This window comes from Excalfactoria chinensis, chromosome 13 (assembly GCF_039878825.1).
Source record: "Excalfactoria chinensis isolate bCotChi1 chromosome 13, bCotChi1.hap2, whole genome shotgun sequence".
NCBI lineage: Eukaryota > Metazoa > Chordata > Aves > Galliformes > Phasianidae > Excalfactoria > Excalfactoria chinensis.
Window position 1 is genome coordinate 13,639,282 of NC_092837.1, and position 12,989 is coordinate 13,652,270.

The 12,989-nt window shown below is 50.0% G+C and overlaps 1 protein-coding gene across 4 annotated transcripts in view; it reads right to left on the reverse strand.

Annotated features, from left to right (window-relative positions):
- Window positions 1-10,068, reverse strand: part of CYFIP2 (cytoplasmic FMR1 interacting protein 2) — a 48,831-nt gene extending 38,763 nt beyond the window's left edge. For 2 of the 4 annotated variants that reach the window (XM_072348685.1, XM_072348680.1), the window contains exons 1-4: window positions 9,402-9,543; window positions 4,045-4,191; window positions 1,800-1,889; window positions 1,645-1,722 (exon numbers count right to left, since the gene is read on the reverse strand). In XM_072348685.1, the coding sequence (XP_072204786.1) occupies window positions 1,645-1,722; window positions 1,800-1,889; window positions 4,045-4,161 (285 nt within the window). In that variant the 5' untranslated portion in view covers window positions 4,162-4,191; window positions 9,402-9,543. Of the gene's footprint in view, window positions 1-1,644; window positions 1,723-1,799; window positions 1,890-4,044; window positions 4,192-9,401; window positions 9,557-9,836 lie in introns of those variants that run through there. The other 2 variants (XM_072348681.1, XM_072348684.1) reach the window with 2 other exon arrangements.
- Window positions 10,069-12,989: the final 2,921 nt, after the last annotated feature.

Consider the following 12,989-nt stretch of genomic DNA (forward strand, 5'->3'; position numbering starts at 1 on the left):
CAGCTGTGGACTTGCAACAGCCACTGTGTTCCGTTTGTTTCACACTGAACGCTGTCCCCATTTGAGGACAATGGAAGGACCATTAAAAATCCCTGGGCTTGGATGTGGCTAGCAGCAATGAAGTGAGTTGCCTTTATCAGTCCTAGGAAGCTACATTTAAGGAAAGACATATCCACTTGTCACCCACCTCATTTCTAAATGATGACTTGGAGTCATCACCAAACTTGCAGGAAAATCCCCAGCTGCCCAACAAAACGCATTCCTCTGCTGTTATTCTTTGTCAGGGGATGGATGCCAAGGGCCTTCCTAGGGTGTGTTTTGTTTATAGTTGTTGCTGACACAAGGTTGTGATGGGGCTCACAGCTCTGGCACAAATTAGCAGCCCAGCAGTTGATCTACAGTGTGTGAGGGGAACAAATCAGCGAGCTTTATATGTGGGAAGCTGCCAAAGTTGCTACAAAACTGCCCTTAGCCTCTGTTCAGCAACGAAGGACTGAGGAGAGTAGGGACCCCACAAGTTGTGTTTCTTGTGGCATGAATATCATGGGAGCAATTAGGGATGGGAGGACACTAAAACTCCAAAACAGAAGATGATCCATAGTACTCAAACCCTGCCCAAGAGCACAACCCACATCTTGTTTTGCCACCAGCTCAGCCATGGCCTGCCTTCTGCTAGCACGACCAGCATAGACAAGAGCAGCACAGCAGCAAATAGAAAAGGGAGATAAACAAAAATCTAATCAGCATCAGCAGTCTCCCCGTCTCATCAGCAGAATATAACCTGCGGGAACTAAGATTTGACCTTTCCTGGGGAACTGCTAACACAGGCAGTGCCAGCCATGCAGAAATATTTTATCCAAGCTCCATGGAAGCCCTGCAAACTGTTTTATCAGTAGGGTTAATGCAAGTGTGCTGCATCTGCCTGCAGTGCTGTCAGCCTGCACTTCTGAAGTGATGAAGTGAGCTCTCATGTGGCAGAAGACAAGCTTTGTGTTGGAGTCTGAATCACAGCTCAATGGACCATGTGGGCAACCTTAGTCATGCCTGTAGGTGTCTGAAGGACAGAACCACCAAAATTCAGGTTGGAGAAGGACTGAAAAACATTTGAAACAGAACTAGCAGTAGAAGGGCAGAATGATTAAGCCTGGGACCTTCAGGTACACCAACAGCAAAACATTTGGTTGAGACCTGACAAGGAAGCAGATATTCACTCCAAAAATGCTTCCGATATGGCAAAGAGCTCCTTCATGCACCCACACACAACATCAATCCTTCTGGGTTTTCCTTTGGAGCAGAGAGGGCCCCCACATCCAGGCACCAGATGGGGATGTGGAAACCTGTCCCAGCTGTCCACTGCTTCGTGCAAGGTAGCTGAGAGGTGCTGTTAAGAGATGTCAGGGGTGGTGCTACTCTGCACGAGGGTGCAGAGAAGAATCCTTTGCTAGGGCAGCAGTAGGAATGTGCTTCTTCTGGAGTGGCTACCTGCTGCAGGGATTAGTGGTTGAAAGTTTGATGGGGAGAGGAAGGGAATTTTAAGTCTATGGTTTCTGTTTTCAACCATTCTATCCACTCTGCCCTTTTCAGTCTTTGCTTTTTTTCTGCCTCCACCCCAGAGTGACCCACTGAAGACAAAACCAAACGTACCTGGGGGATGGCTCTTGAGCAGCTCCTCCACGTGTACAGCATGACAGCATACTCATGGCCTTCTTCCAACATTTCATTCTGAAACACAGAGAGGTGTTGCTGGGGCAAGGCGCGCACTGCAGTGTGGCATTGCTGGGCAGTGCCCAGGGACTCACCATGCTGGAGTGCACCGTTGCCTGCTCGATGTACCTGGCAATGCCGGTCACAAAGGCATTTCTGTCTTCAAAGTTTGTGTCAAAATTAGCCTATGGGTGAAATGGAGATGAGGATTAAAATACGCACAAGCTAGATGTTTACTCACCTAATGCTGTGAGCTGTCAAGTTGTTTCAGAAGTACAGGCAAGAAAACCCCCAGCAGGCACAGGGAGAAGCAGGAGGGATCTTGGGACACAGGGGTCATAATGAATTGGAGGTGCTGAAAATCACTGCATCTCTAGGGATAAAGTAGATTAATACTGCAGTGCATCGGAATCCCTCGTGTTCATTAGAGGGAACCCTGCAGATGATGGATGTGAAGATGTGGCCATTGAGAGTGACAAAGCTTTCTAAAATCAAGCCAAGCCAATGGGGATCAGTTATACAGAACTGTAACAACACCAGTGAGCAAAACTGTAGCAAGTATACGAAGAACTTTAGTCTTTTAACCTCATTAATTTCCATTTGTGCCCTGGCTGCTTGGGGAAGGCCACATCCTGTCAGCAGGAATTGCAAAGGATAAACATAGAAAGAGCAGGGAAAAAAATGTCTGGGAAACATAAATGTGAGAGTCAGCACTTGGTGCTTAGTGCTAGTGCTGCTATTGCAAGCTGATGCTTTGGGGGAAACGGTTGTTGTGAAACCTGAGCTACTGCTTTGCATGTAGACGTGGCAGTAAGAAAGCGCAAAGCAAGGCAGGGGGTGAAAGCACAGCTCCTCCGCCTCATTCACATGCTTTAGGCCTGGGCAGTTTCCTCTGTGCAGGCACATTGATGCTATCTGCTGCACGGCAGAGCGCACATAAGTCCCAAGTGCACAGAGCAATGTCATCAGCATTGCAGTGACTGTGTTCACCTCAATAACTGACTTCCTGAGCAGCTGAGCCGGGAGCACAGAGCTGTAGCCATAGAGCTGCTTTTCTCTGTGCCTCTATGACCCTAATGTGCAGCAAACCTGAGGCTGCAAATGTATTTTCGAGTAGCAGGAAGAGTGCTAACCCCAAAGCAGGTGTGATGAGGAACCAGGTTTGGGCAATACCTCCAGATCCAGTTTTGTCATTGTTTCAATGAGGTTTACAGGCCAAGCTGAGAGCACACACTTGTGGCCATGAAGCACAAGTGAAGCTGTGCCACTGGGCAGGACCCTGAGCCTCCCATGGGCCACAGGCCAGCAAAGAGTAAAAATTACTTTGTGAAGATAGATGTTAAAATGTTACTAAGATTTTCCAGGGAGAGCTGACACCTGAACAGCCCAGAAATGCCCTTGGGTCTGATAACCCAATGTGATACCAATGCTACTAAACAAGCCCGCAGCCTGACCTATCTGAAAGAGATACTGTAACTCCAGCACCCTGCGCACACAGCACAGCAATCACGGTTGGGTTGCATTTATGCATGACCACGGTAAGGCGCGCAGACAGGAGTGGCAGGATGGAGAAAGTAAACCCCATGTTATATTTAACCCTGGGAGTGTGCTATAGGACAGGGCGTGGTGGCCAAACAGTCATGGCATCCCGCTGTGGGTCCAAAAGCAGCACTTTGAGCCTTCACTTGGGATTATGCCAGGCTCGGGCAGTGCCGCTGCAGATGAATCTGTGGTCACATGAGGCAGAGCAGTGGTTATCAAAGAATCATAGACTTATTTGAGGTAGAAGGGACCGTTAGAGCCCATCTGGTCCAAATCCTCTGCAATAAACAGACTCCATCAAGTGCTCAGAGCCTGACTGTGGGTATCTCTAGGGAGGAGGAACCCCCACCTCTCAGGGCAACCTGTGCCAGTGCCTCACCACCCCACTGCCTGCCCTCCCCCAACCTGCAGTTCCAGCTGTGTGCACAGCACAGGATGCACAAATTCAGGCTGAACTCTGATTCTGACCTACTTAGACACATGCACTTAGCATTTAAAGGGAACACAGAAATACAGAACAAAACACTGCTGAGAACCTTCTGTTGTTATCACAAATCTCATCTCTGGCTTCTTATTCGCTCATGCACTCTGGTCCTCATTTTTAACTTCCCTATGTCTTGCTCAGCATTAGAGAACCCTTTTCCCAATCTCTGGCAGCAGAGCTGTGGCTCGATCTGTTCTGAACATTTCCTCCAACATGCTGACCGGGAGCACTTTCTGCTCCTTCTCCCAGCACCACGTACCCCTGTGCTATGCAGAACAGCCCCTGTGCCCTGTGGGGCTGGGAGCTGTGAGTACCTGGTACATGATGGAGGAGGGAGGTGGCTCGATGCATGGCTGCTGGTCTGGCAGCGGCAGCTCCTCCAGCAGGTCCACATTGGACAGGGCATCCTCCAGCGTGACGTGGGTCGTCATGGTGCCAGCTGTTCTGTTTCCACGCTAGATCTAAAGGAAAAGAGAGGGTGATAAACAGCAGCCAGAAGACCGAGTGAAAAAGCACCAAAGGACAAAACTGGAACCAGGCCTGCCTTGCACTGCAGGGGACACGATCCCAGTTTATCTTGTTTTCCTTTTCTTGTGTATTTAACCTATATCTCTGTGTCATCTCCCTTTCCACAATTCAATAACAGAACAGGAATGCAGAATCAGAGGAACACAACCACCCGCCCAGCTCCTTCTGTGCTCAGCTCTGTGCACAACAGCTGGGTGCTGCGGTGCAGCCCGAACAGCCTGAAGTGAAAGCGGGAGATGCAAAGCAGTGCTTTCAAAAATATCTCTCAAAGCAGTGCAATGAGAAAAGCATGAGCAGCGCTGACACTCACATGGCACCCTCCCTGCATGAGGAAGCACTGGAAACTGTAAACAACAAAGCATGTTTCTGCAGGTGAACCAGAAAGGATCAGGCTCTGGACAGCTTAGGTAGTGAAAAAAAGAGGGGGTTGTTAAAAATTGTATTTATTTGGTTTTACTGTGCAGTGCTTCCCCTGCTCAGACCCTGCTTGCCCTGGAGCTGCCATCAGCTGTGTCCTGAGATGGTGCCAGCTGCACATGACACAAAAACCAGAGGAAAATGTTTCTGAAAGAGCTCGCTGCTGCTTACCTCCGCACTCGGCCAAGCCAGCAGGAAACACAGGACAAACCTCTATGTCCCGGATCTCTTTTGCACTTCACCTTTGCAGTGAATGCCTCACCATGGACAGACCCTGCTGTCCTCCAGGCTGAGCACTTGTATAACCACAGCCACCAGGCTCTCCTTGGTTAATGCCTAATCCCTGTGCAATGGCTGTGCTGACCTGGAGTGTGTCTCCTAGAAAACACTCAGTTGCATTTAAACATTTGCAGGGAAAGAAATGGCTTTAAATATTGACATGTTGCTCAACTAGCAGATCACTCCCCTTTCAAAAAAGTGTGGTGTTTTTTGTTCTTTGTTCTTTGTTTGTTTGTTTGTTTGTTTCCATTTGGGCCCAATTAGTTTCAAATGTGAACTGAATTTATCACTTTAATCTGCAAGGCAGTAGAGCTCTGTTAACAAAGTTTTCATGAAGATACTCCTGGGTTTCAATAGGAACACCCTGCAACCTTTGAGTTAGCTCAGGCAAGTGGCCTGAGCTCTTCAATGCCTTGTTACAGAGCTCACCTCCCAATCCTTTAATCATCTCTTTGGCTTTTCCCTAAGCTTGATCCCATTTTCCAATTCTGCAGCTTTTTTTGGTGAGGTTCAGACAACATAGCAGGACACGGTGCTCCAGCACTGCCTGCACAAACACCAGGCACAAAAGCAGCACAGAGTCCCTTCTCGTGCACCAACACATCATGTCCTTTGGTCACAGCAGCAGTCCTACAGGCGCTCTTGCTCAGCTGATTATCTGCCTCAAATTCCCTTAGGTCCATTTTTCTTTTTGCTGTTTGTTTTTTTAATTGAGTCACTGCTTCCCAGACTATAACTCTGCTTTTCATTTCCAGCACTGGGAGCATGGAAAGACAATGGCTTTGGGATGTCCATAGATAGACGCGCATACACACACCCAGTAAGGAACATGTCCCAAGGGGATGGATGCATGCAGACCTGAGTGGCTTCATGCTGGGTGAGGGCAGTGATAAGCTGTGCCTCTCATTGCTGCTGTCTGCAGCAGGAGCTCTGAGAGCACGGAGGGGTCTGGTAAAACACGTCACCTCCACAAATGCCTCCCCAAGGCAGTGGGCAGCTTTTTGGGCTGTAGCAGGAGATCTGGTTCCCAGCTCAGCATCTCAGACCCACAGTGCAGAGTACTGCACAAACCTGCAGGAAGACAACAACCCCTGCCATAAAGGTTTTGCACTCAAACCCCGGAAGGGAGGAGGCAGCAGTGTGGAAATAATGAACAGAAAAGGAAGCATCGAGCAAAGTGAGCAAACAGCCATGAGCAAAGCCCTCCCCGTGCTTGGCCATGCAAGAAACAGGATCCAGGTGACAAAACTGCACAAACGTTCTGGGTTTAACAGATGAATCTTCACTGCAACATCCCCAGGAACCCGATTTCAATGGTATGCTTTCTTCAGCAGAATGGCAGAGCCAAAGCAGATAAAGGGGCACGGTGCAGGCTGTGAGCGGTGCCTGCGGTGTATCAGCAGTTTCCTGTGCAGGCACACATCACTGCTCGGGGTGGAGCACAGTGTGCCCCACATGGGGCTTTTTCACTACCCATGCATGTGTGCAGAGGGGTGAGGCTTCCCTCCTTGCACAGGAAACATATCCTGCCTGAGTGGAGTGAAGCACCACCACCCAGGCTGCTAGAAGCTGCCTCTCTAAAGTATTTTGTTCTGCATATCCTGCCAATGGAGCTCTGACAACTCGATGCATTTTGTTAGAACTACACCCTGCAAGAGCCAACCTCATCCTGGGGAAACCCTGGGGCCACGAGGATGATGCCATTGATGCTGATGAGCACTCTGCTGCCCACACTCTGCCTGTCCTCTGCAGAAACCACCTCCCACTGCCATTGTGATGTTCAGTGTTCCCCATCCCACCTGCCCAAAGGACTGCAATCCCAGGTTCACCATCCCAAAGCTGAAATGAAGGTAAATCTGTTGTGAGAACAGATGGCTGGATTTAAGTCTGGAGGAAGACTTTGGGAAGGGGCAACCATGGACATCCCAGATGGCTGAGCTTCCATTGCAGCTAGGTCCTGACTTCCCTATCTGTGCAATATCATCATCTTCACAGCAAGAGGAACAAAGGAGACTTCATTGTTAGGGCAGCTTGGGGGAACAAAGGAAGACTTTTGAAAGTGGGGCCATAATGAGTATGTTGCATTCATGTGCGCTTGGCTTTGCAGCTGCACAGCTGAGAGCTGTGAGGAAGTGGGATGCTTTAGGTGCTCAGCACTCCTACTCCCACAGCAGATGTCCATGCTGGAGCTGCAGGAGCTGCCAAGCACAGGAGAGGCACCAGGAATTACCCTGCAGTTTGGAAGTAACTTGAGGTCCAAGCCCTGCAAGCCTGGGGTGGGTTGCTGCAAATTGACTTTTGGTGGAGAGATGGTAACATGGAAGAAAAGGAGGAAAAATTCTGGTCACCTCTCAGGGATCTGGTGTTCTGCTTCAGCTGCACAACCTGGGAAAGCCATGTTAACTTATTGGGCCCTGTGATAATGCTTCACCCTCTTACTCCACAAAATCATTTTACTCATGGTCAGAAACCATCCTGGCCCAGCAAGCATCCCAGCAGGCTGACATCTTGGGTACATAGCAGAACATTTCTGGTGCCCATTGCCTTGTGGCAAGAGAAGGGTGCATGCTGCTGGCCAGCCATGGATTTGGGTAAAGTAGAGCAATTCCAGGGTGCAAAAGGATTGTTATACTCTTGCCCCAGAAGCACGGGATTAACATGCGCTGTTGTTGTAGAATGCATGTCATCAACACCCTCCTCACATACTGTAAGATTGCATTGGAATTGCAACCACCACAGTCAGGAGGTTGTTTGCATGAGCAAATCAACACAGCCAGGATGAACAGAGCTGGGCTGCTGCCCTCCGCAGCCACAGCCATTAATAACCATGAAATTACCCTTCCTGACAAAAAAAATAGGAAGCCAAACTGCACCACTCCTGAAGCTGTCTGCATTTGCACTCTAAATCTGCTGCCATCCCACTAAGGCTGAGCTCCAGACATCTGTGTATCTCTGTCTCAGCAACATCGTTAATTTGGAATTTATTTCTTGTAGAACTTCATTTATTTCTGGCCAAGGAAGAAGGCTGCTATAGGAAACTGCATTTCCAATATAGCTGAGAAATTCAGAGCAAGTTTGTGAGCGAGATCCTTTGCTGACAGTCAAAGCACTTCTTGGGAGATAATCTCATACAGAACAGTGTTGTTAGTAGTGTGATAATCAGTAATGTCCCCAAAGTGATCTTCCTCTTTCTGTGCAAAGACAATAATTGTTTGTTAATAAAATTAGTACTGTGATATCAGGATATTGAGCTTTGCTCGAGACCCGAGTCAGAAAATGGAAGGCTTTTCCATATTCCTCGTGCTTCATTAATAGCAATTAGCTGTACAGAGAAAAGGAGAGAGGAGTTATCCTTTGTAGGGAACTGCCCCAGAATTACACGCAGTGACAGACACCATCACAGCAGGCAGGCTCTGCTGGCAGTGACCAGCCTCTGACAACAACTACCATCGTGCAAAGCATGGCTGAGGGGCAGGAGGGCTGTGGGGCAGGAGGGCTGTGGGGCAGGAGGGCTGTGGGGCAGGAGGGATGCTGGGGTGCAGCCCATCCTAATTGCAGGAAATGGCTGTGATCTGAGGCCAAGGCCAGAACCCCCACCGAAAGCAGCAGATGGCGAAGAGGCCAAGCTCTGCTGCTGGCAGCGTCCCTAACGGCACACAAACCACCCCCCTCGCCAAATCAGGCAGCAGTGGGGTTCCAGCACGTGCCCCTTTTCCTCCCTATGCCCCTCCAAGCCCTGCAACCCATGGAGATTTCCTGCCGCGTTCCCTGTCAGGTAGGATGCGGATGGCATCGGCACAGTGTTTCCAGCAGCATCCTCGGCCGCGAAGTTCAATAGAAAGAGATGCATCTCGCTCGCAGGCGGCCCCGCGCACGGGAAGGGCCGCTTTGCTCACCATTCTGCCATCGCTCCACGCCCGGCGCTGACCCCTCAGCCCGCACCCCGAGACCGTCTGCCCTCCCCCCCTCATCCCCATCCCTCCGGCCGCATTGCTCACGCGGAGCATCGCCGCCCCCCGGCTGCCATTGCCGCTCGCAGCGGGGCCTGCAGCGCCCGCCGGGCCCGGGGTTTGGCTTCATGCCCCTCCCGCGGTGCATGGGGGGCGGGGGGTAGAGAGGAGGGAAGGATATTTGCGCTATTTTCCTATTTTTGCTATTTTCTTATTTTTTGCTATTTTGCAATTCTCCCCTTCCTCCCATCCCCTCCTCCTCCACAGCCTTGCAATAAACGCTGCAGGTAGCCCTGAGCATTATGGGATACATCCAGCACATCCCGGCCCCGCCGGGCCGCCCGCCCTGCCCTACCCGGGGAGGCAGCACCTGCCCCGATAAGGGCACCCCGGCCCCGCTGTTCCCCCGGGGTTGTACCGGGGAGCGCAACCCCGGGCCGCGAAGGGCTGAGTTCGCGCAGCCCCCGCGCAGCAGCGCCCACCCCCGCGCCGCTCACCTGGCGCTGGGTTCGGGGTTCGGGGCGGCGATGCTCGGATGCTCCGCGCCGCCCGCACAAAGAGCAGGAAATGGCTGCAGCAAGTGCACTTCCGCGGCTCTCCGCCGGCCCCTCCGCGCGGCGGCGGCGGTGGTGGTGGCAGCGGCGGCGGCGGCGGGGGGAGAGCCCCGGCCCCCGCCGCGGGAAGGGCTGGAGCCGTGCGCTCCTCCTCCGGGGGATGCGTGGGTCCGCATCTCCGCCCCTCCGCCGGGGATGGCCCAGAGAGGGGGCAGGAGGGTACCGCAGCCCCCCCCGTGAGCCCCGGTGCTCGTGGAGTGAGGTGGGAGCCACGGGAAGGCAGAGCCCGGCCGGGATTCGCCTTCGCGCTGCTGCGGGGGTTCGGGTTGCAGCCTCTCCGCCCCTCGCCGAGCTGTACCGCCGTTAGATTTTACCTACCGTGTTCCTGACAGCTTGCTGCGTAGCAGAAACCTGAGCGTGGAAGGGACCTAAAGCAGGAGGCAATCAGTGTCTTGGCTTGGAGCTTCGAGCCTTGTCTGAGTCAGCTCTGAATCCAAAATATCTTCCTTTCGGCATTTTGGGCATCTGGCATTTCTTCACGGACAAGTTTCCTGACCTTCTGCTCATTCTGCTCTCTAAAGCTCTTCAGATCCAGCGTGAAATCCAAACTGGATCTCTTACAGCCTCCAGAGCAGCAGCTCCATGTGGTCATTGATGCAAGCCCTGTGCAGGTCGTTGGTCATTTTCCAGCAGCTCTCCCAGCTCCTGCTGCTGACTCTAGAAAGACATCGATGGGTACCCAAGGACCATTAAAGGTCTTGAAATGTAAATATACGATATCTAGATAAATTTCCTTAGCTCCCCTGGCAGTGTGCCTTTCTTGGGCACCATTCTCTGCTCACAGTGGGCTGCCACTTGTCCCCTGGATCACAGGAACACCTCCTGGGGCTGAGTTTGCTCTGGACTCAGGCTCCCAATGGGTGTTCACTGGCTCTGCAGGGAAGCTTGGACACCAGGTCTGCCCTGTCAGCTGAATGGATGCAGCGGACTGAGGGTACTGGGTCTGCAAGCTGCAGAAGGAGAAAGAAACAGTTTTTGTGTTAATAGACAGACCCACACCTGGAAAATTCTGTTAACAGCATTTTGTTGTGATTATGAATACTTCCTAACCCCATGAACCCAGCATGTCATGTAACCCCAGAGCTCTGGGGAATGAAGGTACCTCAGAAAGCAGGCTTGCTTCTTGGTGGGAAGGATGAGAAGGGTCAGGCTGTTCAATTATAAAAGCACACGAGTGGTTTTTGTATTGCTGCTAATGTAGAGTGAAAACCACAGGTGGGACAAAGTAATTTTATTGTCTGTAAAAATACATATTTTTATGTACATAGAGATACAGCTAAAGAAGACCAAACATATGACATTACATTGTTATTTTGTGCAGTGCTCCTGAGCGAATAAATATTACATTTATCTTATCAAACATAAATATAATCCCATAAATGTTTCCTAGAAGAGCAATAGTGCTGCTGCCCAATAGCAGCTTCCTCAGTCTCATCAGATCTCTGGTTGCTCCCAACGAGCCAGAAGCTTGGCTTTGTGAGCATGCAGATAGCCCTGCCCCAGGCTGAGCGCCTCTGCTCAGGGAAAAGCCATTCCAGAGTGCCCTGCGGGGGTTCAGATTGTCTGAGTGGAGCAGGGGAGAGAATGGGGTTAGAGCCAGCTGGCCTCACACTTAGCTGTAAGCGTGCAGTTCAACATGTGTAGGGCTGCTGGAAACTTCACTGCCCAAATGCCAAATTTAGCACCACGGGGATGTGACAACAGGCTGACTTGGACTGAAAGGACGAGAAAGAGAAACTTAGCTTAGTTTCACCATCGGCAAGAATTCAAAGGTGTTTTATAGATGCTCATTTTCCACATATTGGTTCAGACTGCTAAGAGATTTCAATGGAAGTCCTTGAAGGTGGCACTCTGACCCTGTGCTTTGGATTGACATTCTCTGGTCTGAATGTTAGGATTCACCTTGCTTGGGAGAGTCACTCTGGATGGTATTGGTTGGAGTAAATACAGTAAATAATGTGGAAATAAAGCAAAGTTGGAAGGTGTATATGGCAGGAACTATGACTTGCTTGTATCTATAAACCTGAAAGGATTCTGACTCCTAAAAGGTATTCTAGAGCCACAGATCTGAAAAACACCAGAAATTCAACCTCCTTCTATGAAGAAATAGTTTGACACAGGATATATGAGATCATGGCATTACAGTATTTCCTTGTTCCATTTTTGTTGGCAAATATGACTTCTGTAACAACACGAGGAATTGCTGCTAGAAGTTTCAACCTCAAAGTTTCTGTAAACTGCTGTCACACAAAGCTTACCCGTGTCCTAGCTTGCCCAAACACAGAAACATCAAAAACACATTTTGTATATATGCACATATCATCTGTGAGTCCTTTTTTACTTCTCGAGTCCTTCTTAATGCTTAGCAGAAAGTCCTGATCCCATTTACAAATGCTGCAGGACACTAACACCCACATTTCTGGTTTGGAGGTCAGTTATGTCAAATCAGTGTCTGTCCTGCAGTGGAGAAGTGGATATTAACTGAAATACCAACAGATGGATATTGCTTATACCTTCTTGTGCTCTCACCACATGCTCCTGGATTTGGAGCTCCTGGAGCACCGAGGCAGTCTATTTGCATAAGACTTTCTTTCTTTGATCATTCCCTAGAAGATTGACCAGTTTGTTCGCAGAAGAGATGGAAGAGTCTTTGCTTGTGATGATTCAGTTACTGTTTGAAGTAAAACTTCTCATTAGCACTGGTGCACTGATCACACGCTCTGAATGTTTCCCCCCCTTCCCACCCCCAGAACATCCAGATGTGCATCAGAGCCCCATTTTCCCACTCACTGTAGAAATTTGAGAGAATTTCAAGACTCTTTAACACTTTGCTTTTCCTGTTTCCTACTCACGAACTGCAGACACCTCTTTTGGGGGATCAGAATCCTGTGTCTGTTAAGCCACACTTTCATAGGAAGTTGTGTAAAGGGAGAACAAAACCACCTTAAAATGTCAGCATCAGAAATGCAGTCACTAAATCCAGTCTGTTCCTCTGTATCCCAGACTTATTTCTGTTCAGAGCTCTCAGGTCCAGCCCACTCTGAATTAGAGAGCCATGGAAATGTCTAAGTGTTCCTCCTTAGTCAAAGACAGGGTTTTTCCCCAGGGGAGACCTTTGGGAGTTTGAAGAACTGGAACATCAATGCCAAATCTCGTAGTTTTGAGGCTGCATCTTCACGAGAAGTACACTTGCTGTGTTACATACTGCAGGAACCTCTGCTCATTTGCAGGTTCTGCTTGGAAGATGCAAACAACATTCTTGGCCAAGCCAAACCCCATGTCTGCTTGTGCTTTGGAAGACCTGGGAATATCTCGTCTTTCTGGAAGTACAGGCCTCTGCCCTTTGCTTCTCCTCAGGCACGCACTAAGTTTCTGTGGTGGAAGGATTCATGTTATTGCTTTGTGTGGGGAAAATCCAGCCATCTGCCCTCTCAGGACTCTCTTAGCTTCATGTAGCAGCCAGTGCCATAA